We start from the raw sequence: 16,214 nt of genomic DNA on the forward strand, positions 1-16,214 counted from the left end.
AGTAGGAGTGTGGACATCAATCATAAAAATCATAACAATCAAAAATTATAAAACAAATCAAACAATTACAGTAAGAGTTGTATCATTACAAATTAAGACGAATTCTCAGAAACAAGGGTGGCAGATCAGTTAAGAGCACATTACAGAGGAAACTGATGGTGACTTACAGAGGCTCAGGGATAGTTTCCCTGCGGAAGTGATGTTGGAGCTGAAGTGTGGAGATAAGGAGGCATTATCTGGCTAAAGGAGAGGGTAGGTAAGTTGAAGGCATTCCATACAGAACTTAGGAGCATGTGCAAAGGCCTGTGGCTGGAGGAAATAAGGCATGCTGGAGGAATCAAAAGGCCAGTGTGGCTGGAGTGGAGAAAGCAAAGTGGATGGTGGTACAAGATGAAGCTGAAGAAGTGGATAGAGGCCAGATTGTGTAGTATGGTTAGTCTTAAATACTTGTTCTTAGCTACCAGACTGTCTGGGACAGAATCTCAGCATTGTCACTTGCTAGATATAAAACTTAAGCAAGTTTTTTCATCTTTCTATGCCTCCGTTTCCTCATTTGTGAAATGGGAATAATAATATTATCTGCCCTCAGATATTATTAGAATTAAATGAATAAGAAAATGTTAGAGTTTATTATTTATCATATTATTATTTGTGTTACATTATTTTTATGTATTGTATGTTACATTATGGCATTATAATATAATACTATTATTTGTCATTTTGTTTTGTTTATTTTGTATTTATTAACAGGAGAGACTTAAATATGTTTTTTACTCTGGTGGCAATAGTGCAATAGAGCAACAAAATCTGATGATATCAGAGACAAAGGGAGAAACTGTAGGTGAGATGTCCTTGAATAGGTAAGAGGGGGTGGGATTATGTGCACAGGGGTATTAATTTATCTTAGATAGGATCAAGGACTGGTAGGGGTAGATGGGTAGAGTTTATTGTGGAAGGATGAGGAAATTTTATTCTAATTGCTTCTAAGTGAAATAAGAAGCAAAGTTATCAGCAGAGGATAAAGAGTGAGTAGGGGTTAATGGAGGTTTGAAAAAAGAGAAGAAGGTGGAAATACTTATCTGAAAGACTTGGGGAGTTGACTAAGGAACATAATATGATTGCTGGGATCATGAAGAGCCTACTTGAGGTTTGTAGTCAGGAATTTAAAGGAAGACCAGTTGTGTGGCTTTTACATATGCTTAGGTGCAAGAAGAGAGCAGGTGCAAGTTGTGTTTACTCAGAGTTGTAATTTTATCAGAGGAGTATGTTGAAGGAAGAAAGGGACAAAGTGACTAAAAGTATGTTATGGAGTGAATGTTTGTGCCTCCAACATTTGTGTTGAGGTCCTAACTCCCAATGTGACTGTATTTGGAGAAAGGGTCTGTGAAGAGATGATAAAGGTTACATGAGATCATAAGAGTGGGGCCCTAACTAGATAGTGCTAGTGCTCTTATTGAAGAGGAAGAGATACCAGAGTTCTCTCTCTTTGCACTTGTGTGCGAGCACTCAGAAAGACCAGATGAAGACTCCAGGGAAAAGGTGACCATCTGCGAGCAAGGAAGAGAGCTCTCAACAGAAACTGAACCCTGCCAGACCTTAATCTCAACTTCCAGCTTCCAGAACTATGAGAAATAAATTTCTGTTGTTTAAGTCACCCAGCCTATGGTACATTGTTTTAGTAGCCTGTGCAGACTAATACACCAAGGGAGTATGTTGGAGGGAAAAAGGTACAAGGTGTCTGAAGTATATGCAAGGTAGTGGATATAATGATGCACCCCAAAGTTCTAACCCAGATAAGGAGGGAAGTGAACATGGTGGTAGGGATGAATGATGGACAGCAAAAGTTAAGTAAGTTCAATAGACCAGAAGTTCCAGTGCTGCTGAGGCATTACCTGGAAAATAGGATGTTTGACATTAAGATTGCAGAGATGTCCTTATTGGTCATGGCAAAGGCTCGGACCATGAATGTAAACAAGACATATTTATTGAAAGTGAGGAATCAGAGAACTGAGAAATCAGAATATTGAATTGATTCTGTGGTTATTGAAATCACTAAGAATAATTACCAGAAGAGTGATGGAGAGAAAGGCAGAAAACCAAAAGGCAAAATATTCAAGGAATGAATATAGATATAAGTACAGTAGTCCTTCTTTATCTGTGGTTTTACTTTCCATGGTTTTTGCTACCCGTGGTCAACTGCAGTCCAAAAACATTAAATGAAAAATTCTAGAAATAAAAAATTCATAAATTTTAAATTACACACTGTTCTGAGTAGTGTGATCAAATCTTACACTATCCTACACCATCTTGCCTGGGACATGACTCCTCCCTTTGTCCAGTGCATCCATGCTGTGTATGCTACCCATCTGTTAGTCGTGTAGTAGCCATCTCAGTTATCAGATTGACTGCAGTGGTATTGCAGTGCTTGTATTCAGGTAACCCTTATTTTACTTAATAATGGTCCCAAAGTGCAAGAGTAGTGATGCTGACAATTCAGCTATGCCAAAGAGAACCTATAAAGTGCTTTCTTTAAGTGAAAAGGTAAAAGTTCTCAACTTAATAAGGAAATAAAAAAATCATATGCTGAGGTTGCTAAGATCTGCAGTAAGAACGGATCTTTTAAACATGAAATTGTGAGGAAGCAAAAGACATTTCTGCTAATTTTGCTGTCATACCTCAAATACGTATGTACAGTTTTCCCTCAGTTTCTGTGGGGGATTTGTTGCAGTATCCCTCACAGATACCAAAATCCATGGGCATTCAAGTTCCTTGTATAAAATGGTGTGGTATTTGATATAACCTATGAAATCCTCCCATATACTTTAAATCATTGCTAGATTACTTATAATACCTCATACAATGTAAATGCTACATAAATAGTTATATTATACTGTTTAGGGAATAATGACCCAAAAAATGTGTGTACATGTTCAATACAGTTGCAACCATCGTAGGCCTTTTCATTCAAGACTGGTTGAACCCAAGGATGCGGAATATGTGGATACGAAGGGCTACCAGTATAGTATATATAGGGTTCAGGACTACCCATGGTTTCAGGCATCTACTGGGGGTCTTGGAAGTATCCCTCACAGATAAGAAGGGACTACTGTACATAGATTTGAGTGATATTTAGAAGCAAAATCAACAGGAATTGGTCGTGAATTAAAATGAGATGGAGGAAGAATAGGAAGAGGAAGCCATAAAGGATAACTCATTAATCCCTGACTTGAGCCACTGGATGAATTATTGTATCATTGGTAAGTTAGAGAAGACTGAGAGAAGATCAGGAGTTTGAACCTGGATATATTGAATTTGAAGTGACTTTGAGATATCCAAATGAAGATATCAAGTAGGTGGGCTGATATTTTGGTCTGGTGGTCAGGGGAGGATTCATCCTGCAAATAGAAATCTGTGGGCTAGTCCATTGCCAGTGATTAAGTTCACACTCTACTTCGATGGCCCAGGGTTTCACTGGTTTGGATCCTGGCCGTGGACCTAGCATTGCTCATCAGGCCATGCTGAGGCAGCGTCCCACATGGCACAACCAGAAGGACCTACAACTAGAGTATACAGCTATGTACTGGGGGTGCTTTTTGGAGGAGAAGAAAAAAAAAAGATTAGCAGCAGATGTTAGCTCAGGTGCCAATCTAAAAAAAGAAAAAGAATTTGAAAAGAAATTAAAAATAAAAACTAAAAAACAGAAATAGAAATCTGTAAAGTATCTGATCATAGTTGGTGATTGAATCCATGAGAGTGGTAGCGTTGCCTAGGAAGTAAGTGTGGAAAGAGGAAAAGAGAAGTCTAAGACTGGGCCTTGAGTAACGTCAATACTTAATGAGCCGACTGAGGAGTATGAGCCTTCAAGGGAGACTTATTAGGAAGTAGAAAGAGAGAGAAGGAAATCAGAAGAGTATGAAGTTACAGAAGCCAAGGGAAGAGAATGTTTAAAAAAGAAGATATAGCCAATAGTGTTGAAAGCTAATGAGGGATCACATAGGCTGAGAGCATAAAAATGTCATTGGATTTAGTGACACAGAGGCCTTTGGAGACCTTAGTAAAAGCTTCTTTAGTGGACTAATGGAGGTGGAAGATAAATTAGAGATAGATGACTGAGGCAGAGGTGAGGAAAAGGAGAAAAGAGAAAGCAGGATAAACCAGCTTAAAGAATTTTAGCTGTTAAAAGTGGAAGAAAAGAAGTGTGGCAGTTGGAGAGATCAATGGGATTAAGGATGGAGATATACATATAGTATATTGTATGTATACATATATATTTGTATTGTGTTACTGAACATATACGTATATACTTTTATTGTCAAGGTGGCATAAACTTGAGTCTATTTAAATTTCAATGAATTGTGTATAATTGGGAATTTTAATATGAATTTACTATGTTATTGAGAAAAACATAAATGATAGTGGAAAAGTAAGAGGGGATGAGATCCTAACTGTGGGTGGGGAGATAGATTTTAGGAGGACTAACACATGTTCTAGTGTAACAGGAGGGCAAAGGAGCCAGACTGCCCAGGACTCAGTCTTGGTTATTTTATTGTATTCTATCTTCTCTCTTTCTGGGTGATCTAATCCTTTTTCACAAGAGAGTGTTGTGGTGGGTGGGTGCAGTGGGCTTCCTGCTCTCAAAGCAGCAGTGAGAAAGGAGAACACTAGCTCCATCTTATGCTGCAGGAAGGTTTGTGAGGTTTGAGAAAGGAAACAGCTACCGCTTAAGCAGATTGTGAGAGAAGTAGCCTTGCCAGGTTTCAGCTAAGGAAAGCGGGGCACTCAGACAAGACATGGAAAATGTAGGGGAGTTGGCCATTCCTGGGAGCACAATGGAAAGTTTGAGTGGGTCATGATTACTGAGAAAAGGTTTATAATTGACAAAAAGAAGAAAATTTTCAACCCCAAATCAAGCAGTTTCAGAAACAATTTAGCAGAATGGTGGAAGTTACTGTGGAAGATTATAAAAGGAAAGGCAGGCCCTTAGTTCAAGGAATTTGGCTGTAAGAGAAAAGAGGAAGATGGAATTCAAATTCTATTTGGCTTTTTCTCCTCCAGAATGTTGCTAATTACCTGTGAGATTTCACTTCCATTTTGTTCCTTAAAGTGAACTCTATTTAGACTGATTTCCTGTATATATAGTACTTTCTGAAGTCCTTTCTTCTGAGCCATTGTTTATGCTTTTCCCCCTGCCCCAAATACCCTTTAAATCCTTTTTCGACCTTTGTGAACACAACTGTTTCTGTAAGACTCATTAAAATATACCTCTCAACTTTCTCTTTATTTTATAATTTTTTTCACTCTGAAATAATTAATATTTGTTGTAAAACCATTTGGAAAATATATGAAATTATGAATTAAAAATAATGCACATAATACCATTACTCAGATATTCATACTATGTATATTATTTTTAACACTAATATTTCTAAAATTGATGTCTTTTCTGTGACTTTAAATATTTATAATAAAATTTTAATGACTGTCTAATATTCCATGGTATAGATATACCATATTTCATTTAACCATTCTCCTAATATTGGCCGATTTAGATAATTCCCATTTTCTCCTATTGTAAATAAAACATTATCTTTGACATAAATACATGTCTACACAGTTAATAACACCTTTGGGGCCAGAATTATCTAAGTAGATTACTAATGCAAAGGGGAAATGTTTTTTAAACGGGTATAGAGATATAGAGGTGGATTATTTTCCAGAAAGGCTGTGATAAATTATCCTCCTACAGGCAGCCTTTATGAGTACATAAGGCACCACTCTGTTGTCAGCATAGAGTATTTTTAAAAGTTCTAATTTCCTGAGTGGAAAAATGGCTTCCCATTGGGATTTTCATCTGTGTTTATTTAATTACTAATTGAGTATTTTTTCTGATAGATATTGATCACTGGATGTTTTCTTCTTTGTATTGTCTAGTCATACCCTTTACCCATAAAACATGGTATTTGTAATTGAATTATAAAAGATAATACTATTAAGCTAATTATGTTTGTAACATGCTAATTATATTGCCTTATATTATATTTGTTGTTATTTTCACCGTATTATTTTCCCAATAAAATATATTGCACCCCTCTAATCTTTACAGTATTCTCCTTTCTCAAAAGTTCTATAGCGCTCTAGAGTCCTGCTCTACAATCTTAAAATTTCGGTGTCTATTGTCTTATGTTGTTCATTAATAGTTTCTTTCATGTTAGTCTCTTATTACCAGGGAGGTAGTAAGCATCTTAAGACAAGAACAGGGAATATGTTTATCACCATTCCTAGATTAGTAACTGATATTGTATTATTTGACTTCTGATTTGCTTCTGAGAATATTATTATGTATATGAATGAAAATATATAGCAAATTAACTCATTGTGTGTTTATTACCATAAGGTTCTGCAAAAACTTATATATATTTAAAGCCCTAGGGAATAGATTTTTTTTCTTAATATTATCTTTATGCTTGTAGTAAGATTTGAAAAAAATATCCCTGAGGTATAGTAAAATTATTTCAAAAGTTTTGGGATCATGTATTAAAGAAACATTCTCCTTTGAGAATGTTACTTGAATCATAGTTAAGTGAAAGGTGGTGTGAAACATCTGATAAATGATTTTTTTTTTTTCATGTCAAGCAACCCAACTTTTCTGAGCATGCTGGCTTTGCAAGGATTTATAGTTCCTTGCCTTCATGCTGGAGTTACTTCAGCTTTCCGTGATGCATTCCAACTAATCTGGAGGTTAAGGCATTCCTTGATCATGGATAGATCTGATTGCTATTCAGCCCTGGAATTCTTTATAAAATTCCAGAATGTGCACTAGAAATTGACTTAGGGAATCCAATAAGTTGCAAGTCTTGGCAGTTGTCCAAGCTAAATTTATAGACTGGAAGAAATATGGGCTTTCCATTGTTCTCTTTTTCACCTTTCTGGGGTTTCTTTTGTGTGTATGTGAGTGCGTGAGTGTAAATTTATCATTTTGCTGACATTGTAGTGGAAATAACCATTGTGGGAATCCAGCTAAAGAATTTTGACTTTGGATCTTCCCTGGTCTTTCCGAACTTTGACTCAAACCTGCACCAAGAGTAAATTTCTTCTCCCTATGTAGGATGTTGGTGTCATAAAATAAATTGTTCTTGAAAGTGGATCATGCTAGTCTAACAGCTGACGTGCACATTTACCAGCTAGGTACAACTCCCAAGTTCCTGTTCTCCTTGCTCTGTGGGAGCCTTCTTTTTGAGACACTATCTGAGAAAATATGATGATATATATTGTTTCTGTTCATTCTATGAATCGGTAATGGGAGCAAGAAAACAAGCTCTGAAGCCTCTTATAGACCTCAGTCTTTTTTGTGTATTCCTGATGCCCTGTAGTACATGGAGATCCAAGCAATATCCCCATAGCTGATCAATGAAAACCTGTCTTGTTCTTGCAGAATGGGTTTGCTGTTGTGAGGCCCCCTGGCCATCACGCTGAAGAATCCACAGCCATGTAAGTATAGGAACTGTTGCCCATCTTCAAGCGCCACGGTTCCTGGCGGTCACCTGCCCTGTGCATGTCTCTGAAGCCTCTAATTATTAACAGATGGACTGAAAAATCTTGCGAGGTACTCCCAGAAGCAGATTTATGGCTTCAGAGATCATATAGCATTTTTAAAAATGCTCTGAACATTATTTATAATGGTTTTCCTGGCTGATTTGCTTTCTTATTTCTCTGTTCTTCTCTATTCCGCAGGGGGTTCTGCTTTTTTAATTCGGTTGCAATTACCGCCAAATACTTGAGAGACCAACTAAATATAAGCAAGATATTGATTGTAGATCTGGTATGTATTCCTGGCCAGAGCTGCATTTTCAGTAACTCTAGATAAAAGGGAGTGAATTTATATTTCTCTGTTAGGTTGTCTTGCTTTTAGCACTTACAAATAACTGAAGGGTGCGTTTCCTTTGAATGTGGAAACTCATTAAATTCAAGATTGCAGTTCTGAAACCATAAACATTCACGTTTCACTTTCATGGTGTTAACTGCAATTTAATGAGAAGAAGGCGCAGATCAGGGCAACTTTTATGATCCTTAAATGAATTGATACTTCCACAGTTAAAATAACCCAACAGAACCTGAATTTACTTTTCCCTACAGAATATAGACTTTAAATAGTCAGATGTGCTGGAAAGAATGCTGTTGCTTTGGTAACCAATTGGCTACTTCCCCTGGTTAGCAATCATGTCACTTGTTGTGCAAGAGTGGTATTATTAAAACAAGTCAGCATGTCATTCTTTCTGAAAAGATCTCAGATCACGTATGCCAGTTTGGGATGACTCCCGGCAGGAACCTTTAGTGATTAAAAGTCAGAGGCATTAGGTTAGTCTTGCATTTTAACATGATGCATTCTTACACAATAGAGTTATAATTTGTTTAACAAATGGTTTGTTTAAATGCAGATGACACTTGGCATGTTGTCTATAGTATATCCGTGAGTAATGAGCTGGAGATCTGTCCCATACAAAAGGACCAACCCAGGACAGGGCGAACTAGAGCTGACTGGTGATTTATGAGCCCCGTTTTCGGTTTGCCTCCAGTTCATGAGGAGGTGTAATAGGTTGTCTGACAAAGCATAGACAGGAAATGAACCCTGGCATCCAAAGCGAACCTGCTACATCTGCACTTAATTAATTTTTGCAGGTGATAAAAGATTTAAAGGCAAAATATGTTAAAGGTTTTTTTGAAGTGCAAGGCTTAATAGTCTAAATCTTGTTCATATCTGCACTCATAATTAAATCTTATTGGGAAGTCGTGGCCTCACCGTCCAGCCCTCGGATTCAGTTAAGCAGGCACACCAAAGGGTTGAGAGAGCACAAACAAAGCCATGTGAAGAAATAGTTAGCGCAAAATGAAGATAAAAGGAATGAAAGACGGATAACCATTTCTAGTGCTTGGTAGGAATAGATGTTTTCCACACGCTGAATTGTAGCTTTCCTGCAAGCACTTTGGAGCTGAGAATATTGAAAGCCAACTTTCCATGTATTTTCCAAACATGCTTAGGTTTCAATGTAGGTCATAGTTCACCATTGAAAAAATGTGTTGAAGGCCTAGATATACTATAGCAGCAGGGTCTTAAAATTTTATGAAAATGAGGAATCAGTACCTATTTTCCCTATTTTATATATACAAAATGACATTTTAAATAATTATTAAATTAATTAAATAATAAATAACTGGTTTGCATGACTTACAAGACAGTAAATTTTAAAAAATTTTTTATTTAATATGCTCTAGTATTGTAAGTTCTGCTAGAGAGATAAGCCACAAACTTGAATAAAGTACAGCAGATGAAGACAAAAGATAGGTTGGTAAACTGTTCATCCTATCCTTCTGAATCATTTTAGTATTACTTTCTGAGGAGTCTCTTCTGCTACCGTTTTATGGTTCTGTGAAGATAATTGTTGAGTCCCCTTTGAAAGCACATTTATGACGTCCAAACTCTAAAGGAATGAATTGTACAATAGACTTGAAAGCTGAAATGCCTAGCTTGTGATAGATGGATACTTTGTTTCTCAGAGGATTTGTGTGTAAAGGTTTGTATGCTAATATAAGAATAAAAGACTTCTGGAGATAATTTAATATGATTTATAAAATAAGTTGCTTGGTAGCTCCAAGGAGAGTCCTGTAAGCTTACTGGCCTTTGATTATGAGTTTGCTTCATTATCCAATCATCAAGGATACTGAGTTCCCAGCAGGCTGTAGTAGAGGAGAAGTTTTTGTTTCAAATTCTCTGAATATATGAAGTTCTGTCCAAAGGGTTGCCTCTGAGATCACCACCAGCCGGCATATTCTTTCTTTTAAGTCTTCCAAATTCTGCAGCTGCAGGATACTTTGAGGAAATTCCCCTGTTTCTTTCAGCTGCTGAGAAGGAAGTTTTAAAGTGCCACGTGGCGCTGAAACATCCGTTCTTCCTGGCTGACAGGTCTATTCTGCAAGTTAGCAAAGGAGAAGAGGAAAAGGTTCTTTAATGGCAAAAAAAAGCTTCATTCCTGCATATCCAAAATCACTAACTTTAGTTAATGGATGTGAACCGGCTCCACAAAATCTTGGGCCAAGAGAAGACAGAACTAGTCCATTGTCCGGCAGCTACCTTCAGCATTTTTATATGCCTAGGAAATAGGGAGCCAGAGCTCTAATTCACCTCCTTTTTGGGACCACAGCCAAATTCAGAGGCGTTGAGTATTTTAGGCAGGAATGATTCCAGTTGATCTGAGAAGCTTATTCATTCCAGTTCACCTTCTGGGGCAGATTCCAAAGACCTTCAGATTGGTGAGGGGAGGGAACAGGTGCAACTTGCAAGAGACTGGCCATCATGTGTTCAGGGCATGAACCTGTCCTAGAAGTAGGATTTGCCTGCATGACTCAGGTAGCTTTTATGTAATGTGACTTTCAGTTGAAAATAACATGTTTTAGGCTTTCTTCATAAAAGAAGAGTCACTTAAAATGTCCTTACATTTTGGGCAATCCATTTTTGGTGATGTACCAAACTTATCCAAAGAGCCTTGTCACGAGTGCCTATACTAAATAATTACAAGTGATAACATTAGCTGGTAGAATATATGATTTATTCAAAGCTATTTTAACATTGTAATGAAAATATATGCATGCTAAATCCTTGTATAGAGTAAATGTTCAGAGTATATTTTTAATTAGTAAAATATTGAAATAATTTTTCAGCATTTTCCAGCAACTCTTTAGATGCAAGGTCTATTTTGAGGCATTTAATGATTCAGTTCATTTCCTTACTATAGCAATTCCTCATAATCACCAATAATGTTCTTATATTAGTCTAGTATATACTTGTTGCTATGGAGAGAAAAAATCCTCAGATCTTACCTGAGCAGTAGATACTTTGTATGAATATTTTGCAGTAGAGAAAGCTGAATAAAAAAAGAACAAAAAAATTCACAAGGTTATATTGTAACTTGTTGCCCAAAACAAAAGACATATTTGAACTTATCTTTATCTCTAGATACTTTGTGAATATGAATATGGGATAAAAAATTATCCAAGTATTGTTAGAATGGATTTGTGTATTTAGTGAATAATGTCTTTGACAGTTTATTATGCTGTGGGCAAGACTATATTTCTTATTCAGAAATTTATGCAACACTAAGCACCCAAAACATTTTTCTAAAGACAAATTATCATCTTTTATTTGACCTTCTTAAATAAGCCTTCACAACGTCATTAAAGAAACAAAATTAATCAAGGAAATATTATTCTGGTTTTCAAAGTGTGAATGCATTTAGAGCCGGAGCAAAACTTTTCTTACAATACTAACTAAAAATTCTATTGTATAGTGGAAATGCAAACGTTCTTTCACTGTTGTTTTCAATGTATTTTGTTTGATAATCCTCTAGGTATTCAGTAGCAAACTTAAAAGACATTTTAGCTTAAGTTGTTTCATTTTTGTTCCCATAAAGGAAAATAGTTTTGCTATCTCCTCTTTCCTTTCCTTTGAACATTCAGAAATCCAGGAATTACTATATTTTTTGTAAACTGTTTTTTTTTCCTGATGTGTATGCCTTTAGCAGGAACAAGTTTCTAGAATTTTGCCTATCTTCCCCAATATTTTATGATTTCTTAATTGATTTTGGATATGTGTACGATATAAAAGAGGAAGAAGATTAGTGTATATATACACTGTGGATAGCAAGCTCAGTGCAGGCTTTCAGAACCCATTGAAGGGAAGCTTTGGGGGTGTCTCGTGAGGGAGTTCTGGGCTGGAGGTTGAAGTGGAGACAAGTTCTATAAACCTCAATAAGGAGCAATAATGAACACCAATCTCACTTCACGGGCTTGTAAGAGGATCAAAGAGATAATGAATGTAAGTTAACAGTATAATGGTTATGAGTTTGGCCTTTGGAGTGAGAATTGGATTCAAGAGCCATTCTTGCAACTTACTGGCTGTATGTTCTTAGTAAATTACTGAAACTCTCTAAGTGAGTCTCAGTTTACCTGTCTTCTAAATTAGAGATAATACCATATACCTCATAGAATTGTTAAATAATCTATGCAAGGTATTTAATATAGTGCCTGACTCAAAGATTGTAGGAATTGTTGTGGAAAATAGTGTGATTCTCACTGATATAAAGTACAATATAAGTATATAGTTACAAGTGACCAAAACTTTTTTACAACAAAACTCAAAACTGTATATATTATATATGTGGCAGTATATTCTATTAAATACAAATATGTACATTATTCACTTTTAAGAGTCGTCTATTTTATTTTTGTCCAGAAGATATTAGGAAGCATGTTAATTGAGATGCTTAACACTTGAGGTCTTTTACTGAAAAGTTTTTTAAAATGCTGTTAATTTTATTTTTCCTATTTCTTTTGTCAATTCCAGCGTATGTCTATATCATAAAACAATTAAGAAAAAGAACTAAGTTTTGAATCATTATGATATTCAAATATCCTAAGAATTTTTTTCATTCATCTAATGACACAGGCTTTTTTCTTTTTTAGCAGGAAGAGGGAATGGTGTGGGTAAAGAAAAAAGAGGAGAAAGGAAGCTGGGAAGAGAGCCATGTTATAATATTAAAATTAGGCAGATTGGACAAGATTGCATAAAGCCCCATGCCATCTTTCTGCTTTGACCCAAATGATTTAATAGCTAATGAGCTCATGCTCCTGTGTCTTTGAATCTTACTGTCACGATTTTACCAAAATAAAGTATGAAGTCCATTTTGCATCTGGCATCTCTTTTCAAGTGATTCTAACTGCTGAGGGATTGCTAACTGAACTGACTGCTTCAAGAAAGCCAATTTACTCAGCTGGTTGCAAAGCCTTTGACCTTAATGGTGGGACTTGGCAAATCAATGCATACACGTATGTTTAGTGTTCTGTCAAGAATTGCGAAAATGCTCTGTAAGCCATAGATCCTTCTGCAAAATACTAGTTTGTAGTTTAAACATTAGTCTTTCTTCAGAGGCCAATGAGGCTAGTTAATTAAGCCTGAGGGGTTATGAACTGTTGGCAGTTAATAAGTCATAAAATTCCTCCATAAAACAGGATGCGAGATTCCATCACTGAAGCAAAGAGTACAAAGGGCCGGTGTATAAATATCTAATTGTACCAAAGGACTGGGCTTTCTCAATGACTGCTCATCTGGAGTCTCCAGGGCATGCTCGCTGTGGTTTCCTGATTTTTAGAAGCCAGTTTAAAAAATGAGTGCATTAAAGGGTAATTTGCCTGAAAGTTCAGGAAGTAAAGGGGGTGGTGTGGAAGCCGACTGAACAGGAGAAAGAAAGAGAGACACAGTGAGAAGACAGAAAATGAGGAGGAAGGTGAGGTAGAAAGACAGGGAACTAGAAATCAGAAAGGTCGTCTCAGCACAGAGTTAGACGTGACTGTATTTGTCGTCTGTTTTCTTTTCCCTGTAGGATGTTCACCATGGAAACGGTACACAGCAGGCCTTTTATGCTGACCCCAGCATCCTGTATATTTCACTCCATCGCTATGATGAAGGGAACTTTTTCCCTGGCAGTGGAGCCCCAAATGAGGTTCGGTTTATTTCTTTAGAGCCCCACTTTTATTTGTATCTTTCAGGTAATTGCATTGCATGATTACCCCTAATTTTCTTGTCCTTTGCTGGTGTTTTAAATTACATGAGATTACTGAATTGTCCCACGGGACCAAGAACCAGTGCAGAACAAGTGCATAACCCAGAGCACTGGTTGTCAAGCAAGCTTGGGCTGATTTGACATGTTGTTTGATGTTTATTTCAAGAGCTCACATGTGTTTGTTTTCCTCTCTTCTTGCTTTCTTTCCTGTGCCCTCCTCTACCCACTGTGGTGTGGTTTTTCTCTTCCTAGGTTGGAACAGGCCTTGGAGAAGGATACAATATAAACATTGCCTGGACAGGTGGCCTTGATCCCCCCATGGGAGATATTGAGTACCTTGAAGCATTCAGGTTGGTACTTCTTTCTCTGAAAGTAGCAAATTAGAAAACAAATGTCCATTGAAAGAAACAACACCAAATGTAAAAGAGAACTATAAATTTCTAACTAAGGTAAAGTGGCTAAAGGAGTCCTTCCATCAAAGCTCCAAAAAAATGTTTGGTTTGGGGCACCTGAATATTGCTACAAAGCCACATAAGGAATGTGTATAAGAAAAAATCAAGATCTAGTTGTAGTTGTACAAGTATATTGGCTAATGGCTCAGTCATGTTCCCCTGTCCCTGCGAAAAAGAAAGGAAAAAATTATTTTATTATTAAGTAGTTCTGGAAAATTCTGCCTATTATGACATATGATGTAATTTAGAATGGACATTAACATATTAAATGCTCTGAGAAGTCCTTCACTACCTATTTAACTTTGTTGAACAAGCATTTCTCAAGCTTCATTGGACTAGAGAATCCATTTTGCACACAACACCCTTAGCATTCTTCGTTCTGAGGAGCTAGCTCACTTTAGAAACATTGACCTAGGCAATCTTGTTTCATGGTAAATGACTTCTCCCTCTCATGATATGTATATTTTTCCCTCTCACATTAAAACATCAACTAATTAATTGGTTGTTTTCAGTTTCTCTACAAAGTGTAGACAGTTAAATGAAATATATATATAAACATTGCCTTCTGCTCCATTTTTTCCCCTAAGCAAATAACTTTTAAAATTAATTTAAACAAGAAATACAACAAAGTAAAAGCTTTCTTGCTGGATATGGAATTTTTTTCAAAAAGGCATTGGTTCTCTGGAATTTAAAAGAACTTTCAGTCCTTGGAAAGGTCTCTGTTTTAAGGAGAAATATCAGATTGTGTCACTATGTGCCTCATTGCAAGATTTTAGGAGATTTTAACCTATTGGTAATGCATGATTTTTGGGGATATTTTGTTTAGTTGAAAGCAAAAGCAAACAGCTACATGATAAAAAAGTTTAGAAGCATTCATTGTTTTGAAATGTACCATTTATAAATTCCCAAGGGGAAAATTCTGTTGCTAATGTATTTGAAAGGTAGGGAAATTTTTGAATAAGTGAAGTTTTGGTGGGTCCTATGTATTATGCATATTTCAATTTCTCATTTGAGGGTCATTTCTCATTTGAAAACAGGCTCAGGAAAAATGATAGAAAATCACTGTTTTCAAGAAACCACATTTAAAATAAATATATTTTGTCTGATATTTGAGATAGTAAGGAAAATTCTACCCACATTTAGACTTGTACTTTGGAAAAAAATATAGACTCATTTATCTATACTATTTATAGAAAACATAGTTGAAATAAGTTTATTTACTGTAAGATTTGGGTTGTCTGTGAACATTTTTGTGTTGATTAGCAGTAAAATTTAAAAACTGTATTTAGAATCTATTGGGATGTCAATGCTATGAATTCTATTTGCCTATATTTGCAACTTGACAAACGTTATTAATATCTTAAAGGAACTCTTATGGGATAATAGACTTTAATATTATTACACTTATGAATTTACTTGTCTGTTTACAAAGTTAACCAGATAACTTGCTTGATACACACATTAAGTTGTCAACCTTACTGTAGCATATTGTTGTATCCATTGATCAGCAATGCAGATTTCTTAGTTTTTTTATTATCATAATAATATTTGTGTACTATAGCTTTACATAAAAATGGATCATGCATGCACAGCAGGGAGGGACCATTTATATTTTGTATCTATTTGTTCTCACATCACAAAGTAAATGGTAGGTGAGATCTTTTTTGAAGAATCCCTTTGAGCACAACAATTTCATTAAATAATTTGAAAACAGGTATTAAGTGTGTGTTATTATTTTTTTATTAAAATGGTAAATGGAATCGAGTGCTCCTGAAAGTGGCTAAATGTCCTCGAGAATGGCACCTTCTCCTTGCCTGGAATGTGGACTTTTTATATTAGCAAACTTTTCTAAACTTCCCAGTGTGGTAATCATGTATATTAATAGCAAATATGTTTTTATCTTCAACCAAAGTATATTGGCAAAGTTACCATTTTATAAAATAATCGTGACTATTTTTATTGAGTCTGACATGATAGGTCCTAGATTAGAAACTGTATAGACATTATGGCTAATTCTTAAGTGGTTTGTATAAGCCACAGAACTATAAATTTGAAGGACCATGTTGTCAACTTAGTTTATGGCTCTAAAATCTCTGCTTTTTCTGTCACACTACACTGCTGTTCTTTTCTATTGTTCATGACTTAAAAGACT

At 35.9% G+C, this 16,214-nt stretch overlaps 1 protein-coding gene across 1 annotated transcript in view; it reads left to right on the forward strand.

Annotated features, from left to right (window-relative positions):
• HDAC9 (histone deacetylase 9) overlaps positions 1-16,214 on the forward strand; it is a 654,335-nt gene that overhangs the window by 502,951 nt on the left and 135,170 nt on the right. Inside the window, exons 18-21 of the mRNA XM_046668931.1 lie at positions 7,433-7,488; positions 7,732-7,819; positions 13,431-13,550; positions 13,863-13,960. Coding sequence (XP_046524887.1) covers positions 7,433-7,488; positions 7,732-7,819; positions 13,431-13,550; positions 13,863-13,960 — 362 coding nt within the window. The remainder of the gene's footprint in view (positions 1-7,432; positions 7,489-7,731; positions 7,820-13,430; positions 13,551-13,862; positions 13,961-16,214) is intronic.

The sequence above is a fragment of the Equus quagga genome, chromosome 8, assembly GCF_021613505.1.
Source record: "Equus quagga isolate Etosha38 chromosome 8, UCLA_HA_Equagga_1.0, whole genome shotgun sequence".
NCBI lineage: Eukaryota > Metazoa > Chordata > Mammalia > Perissodactyla > Equidae > Equus > Equus quagga.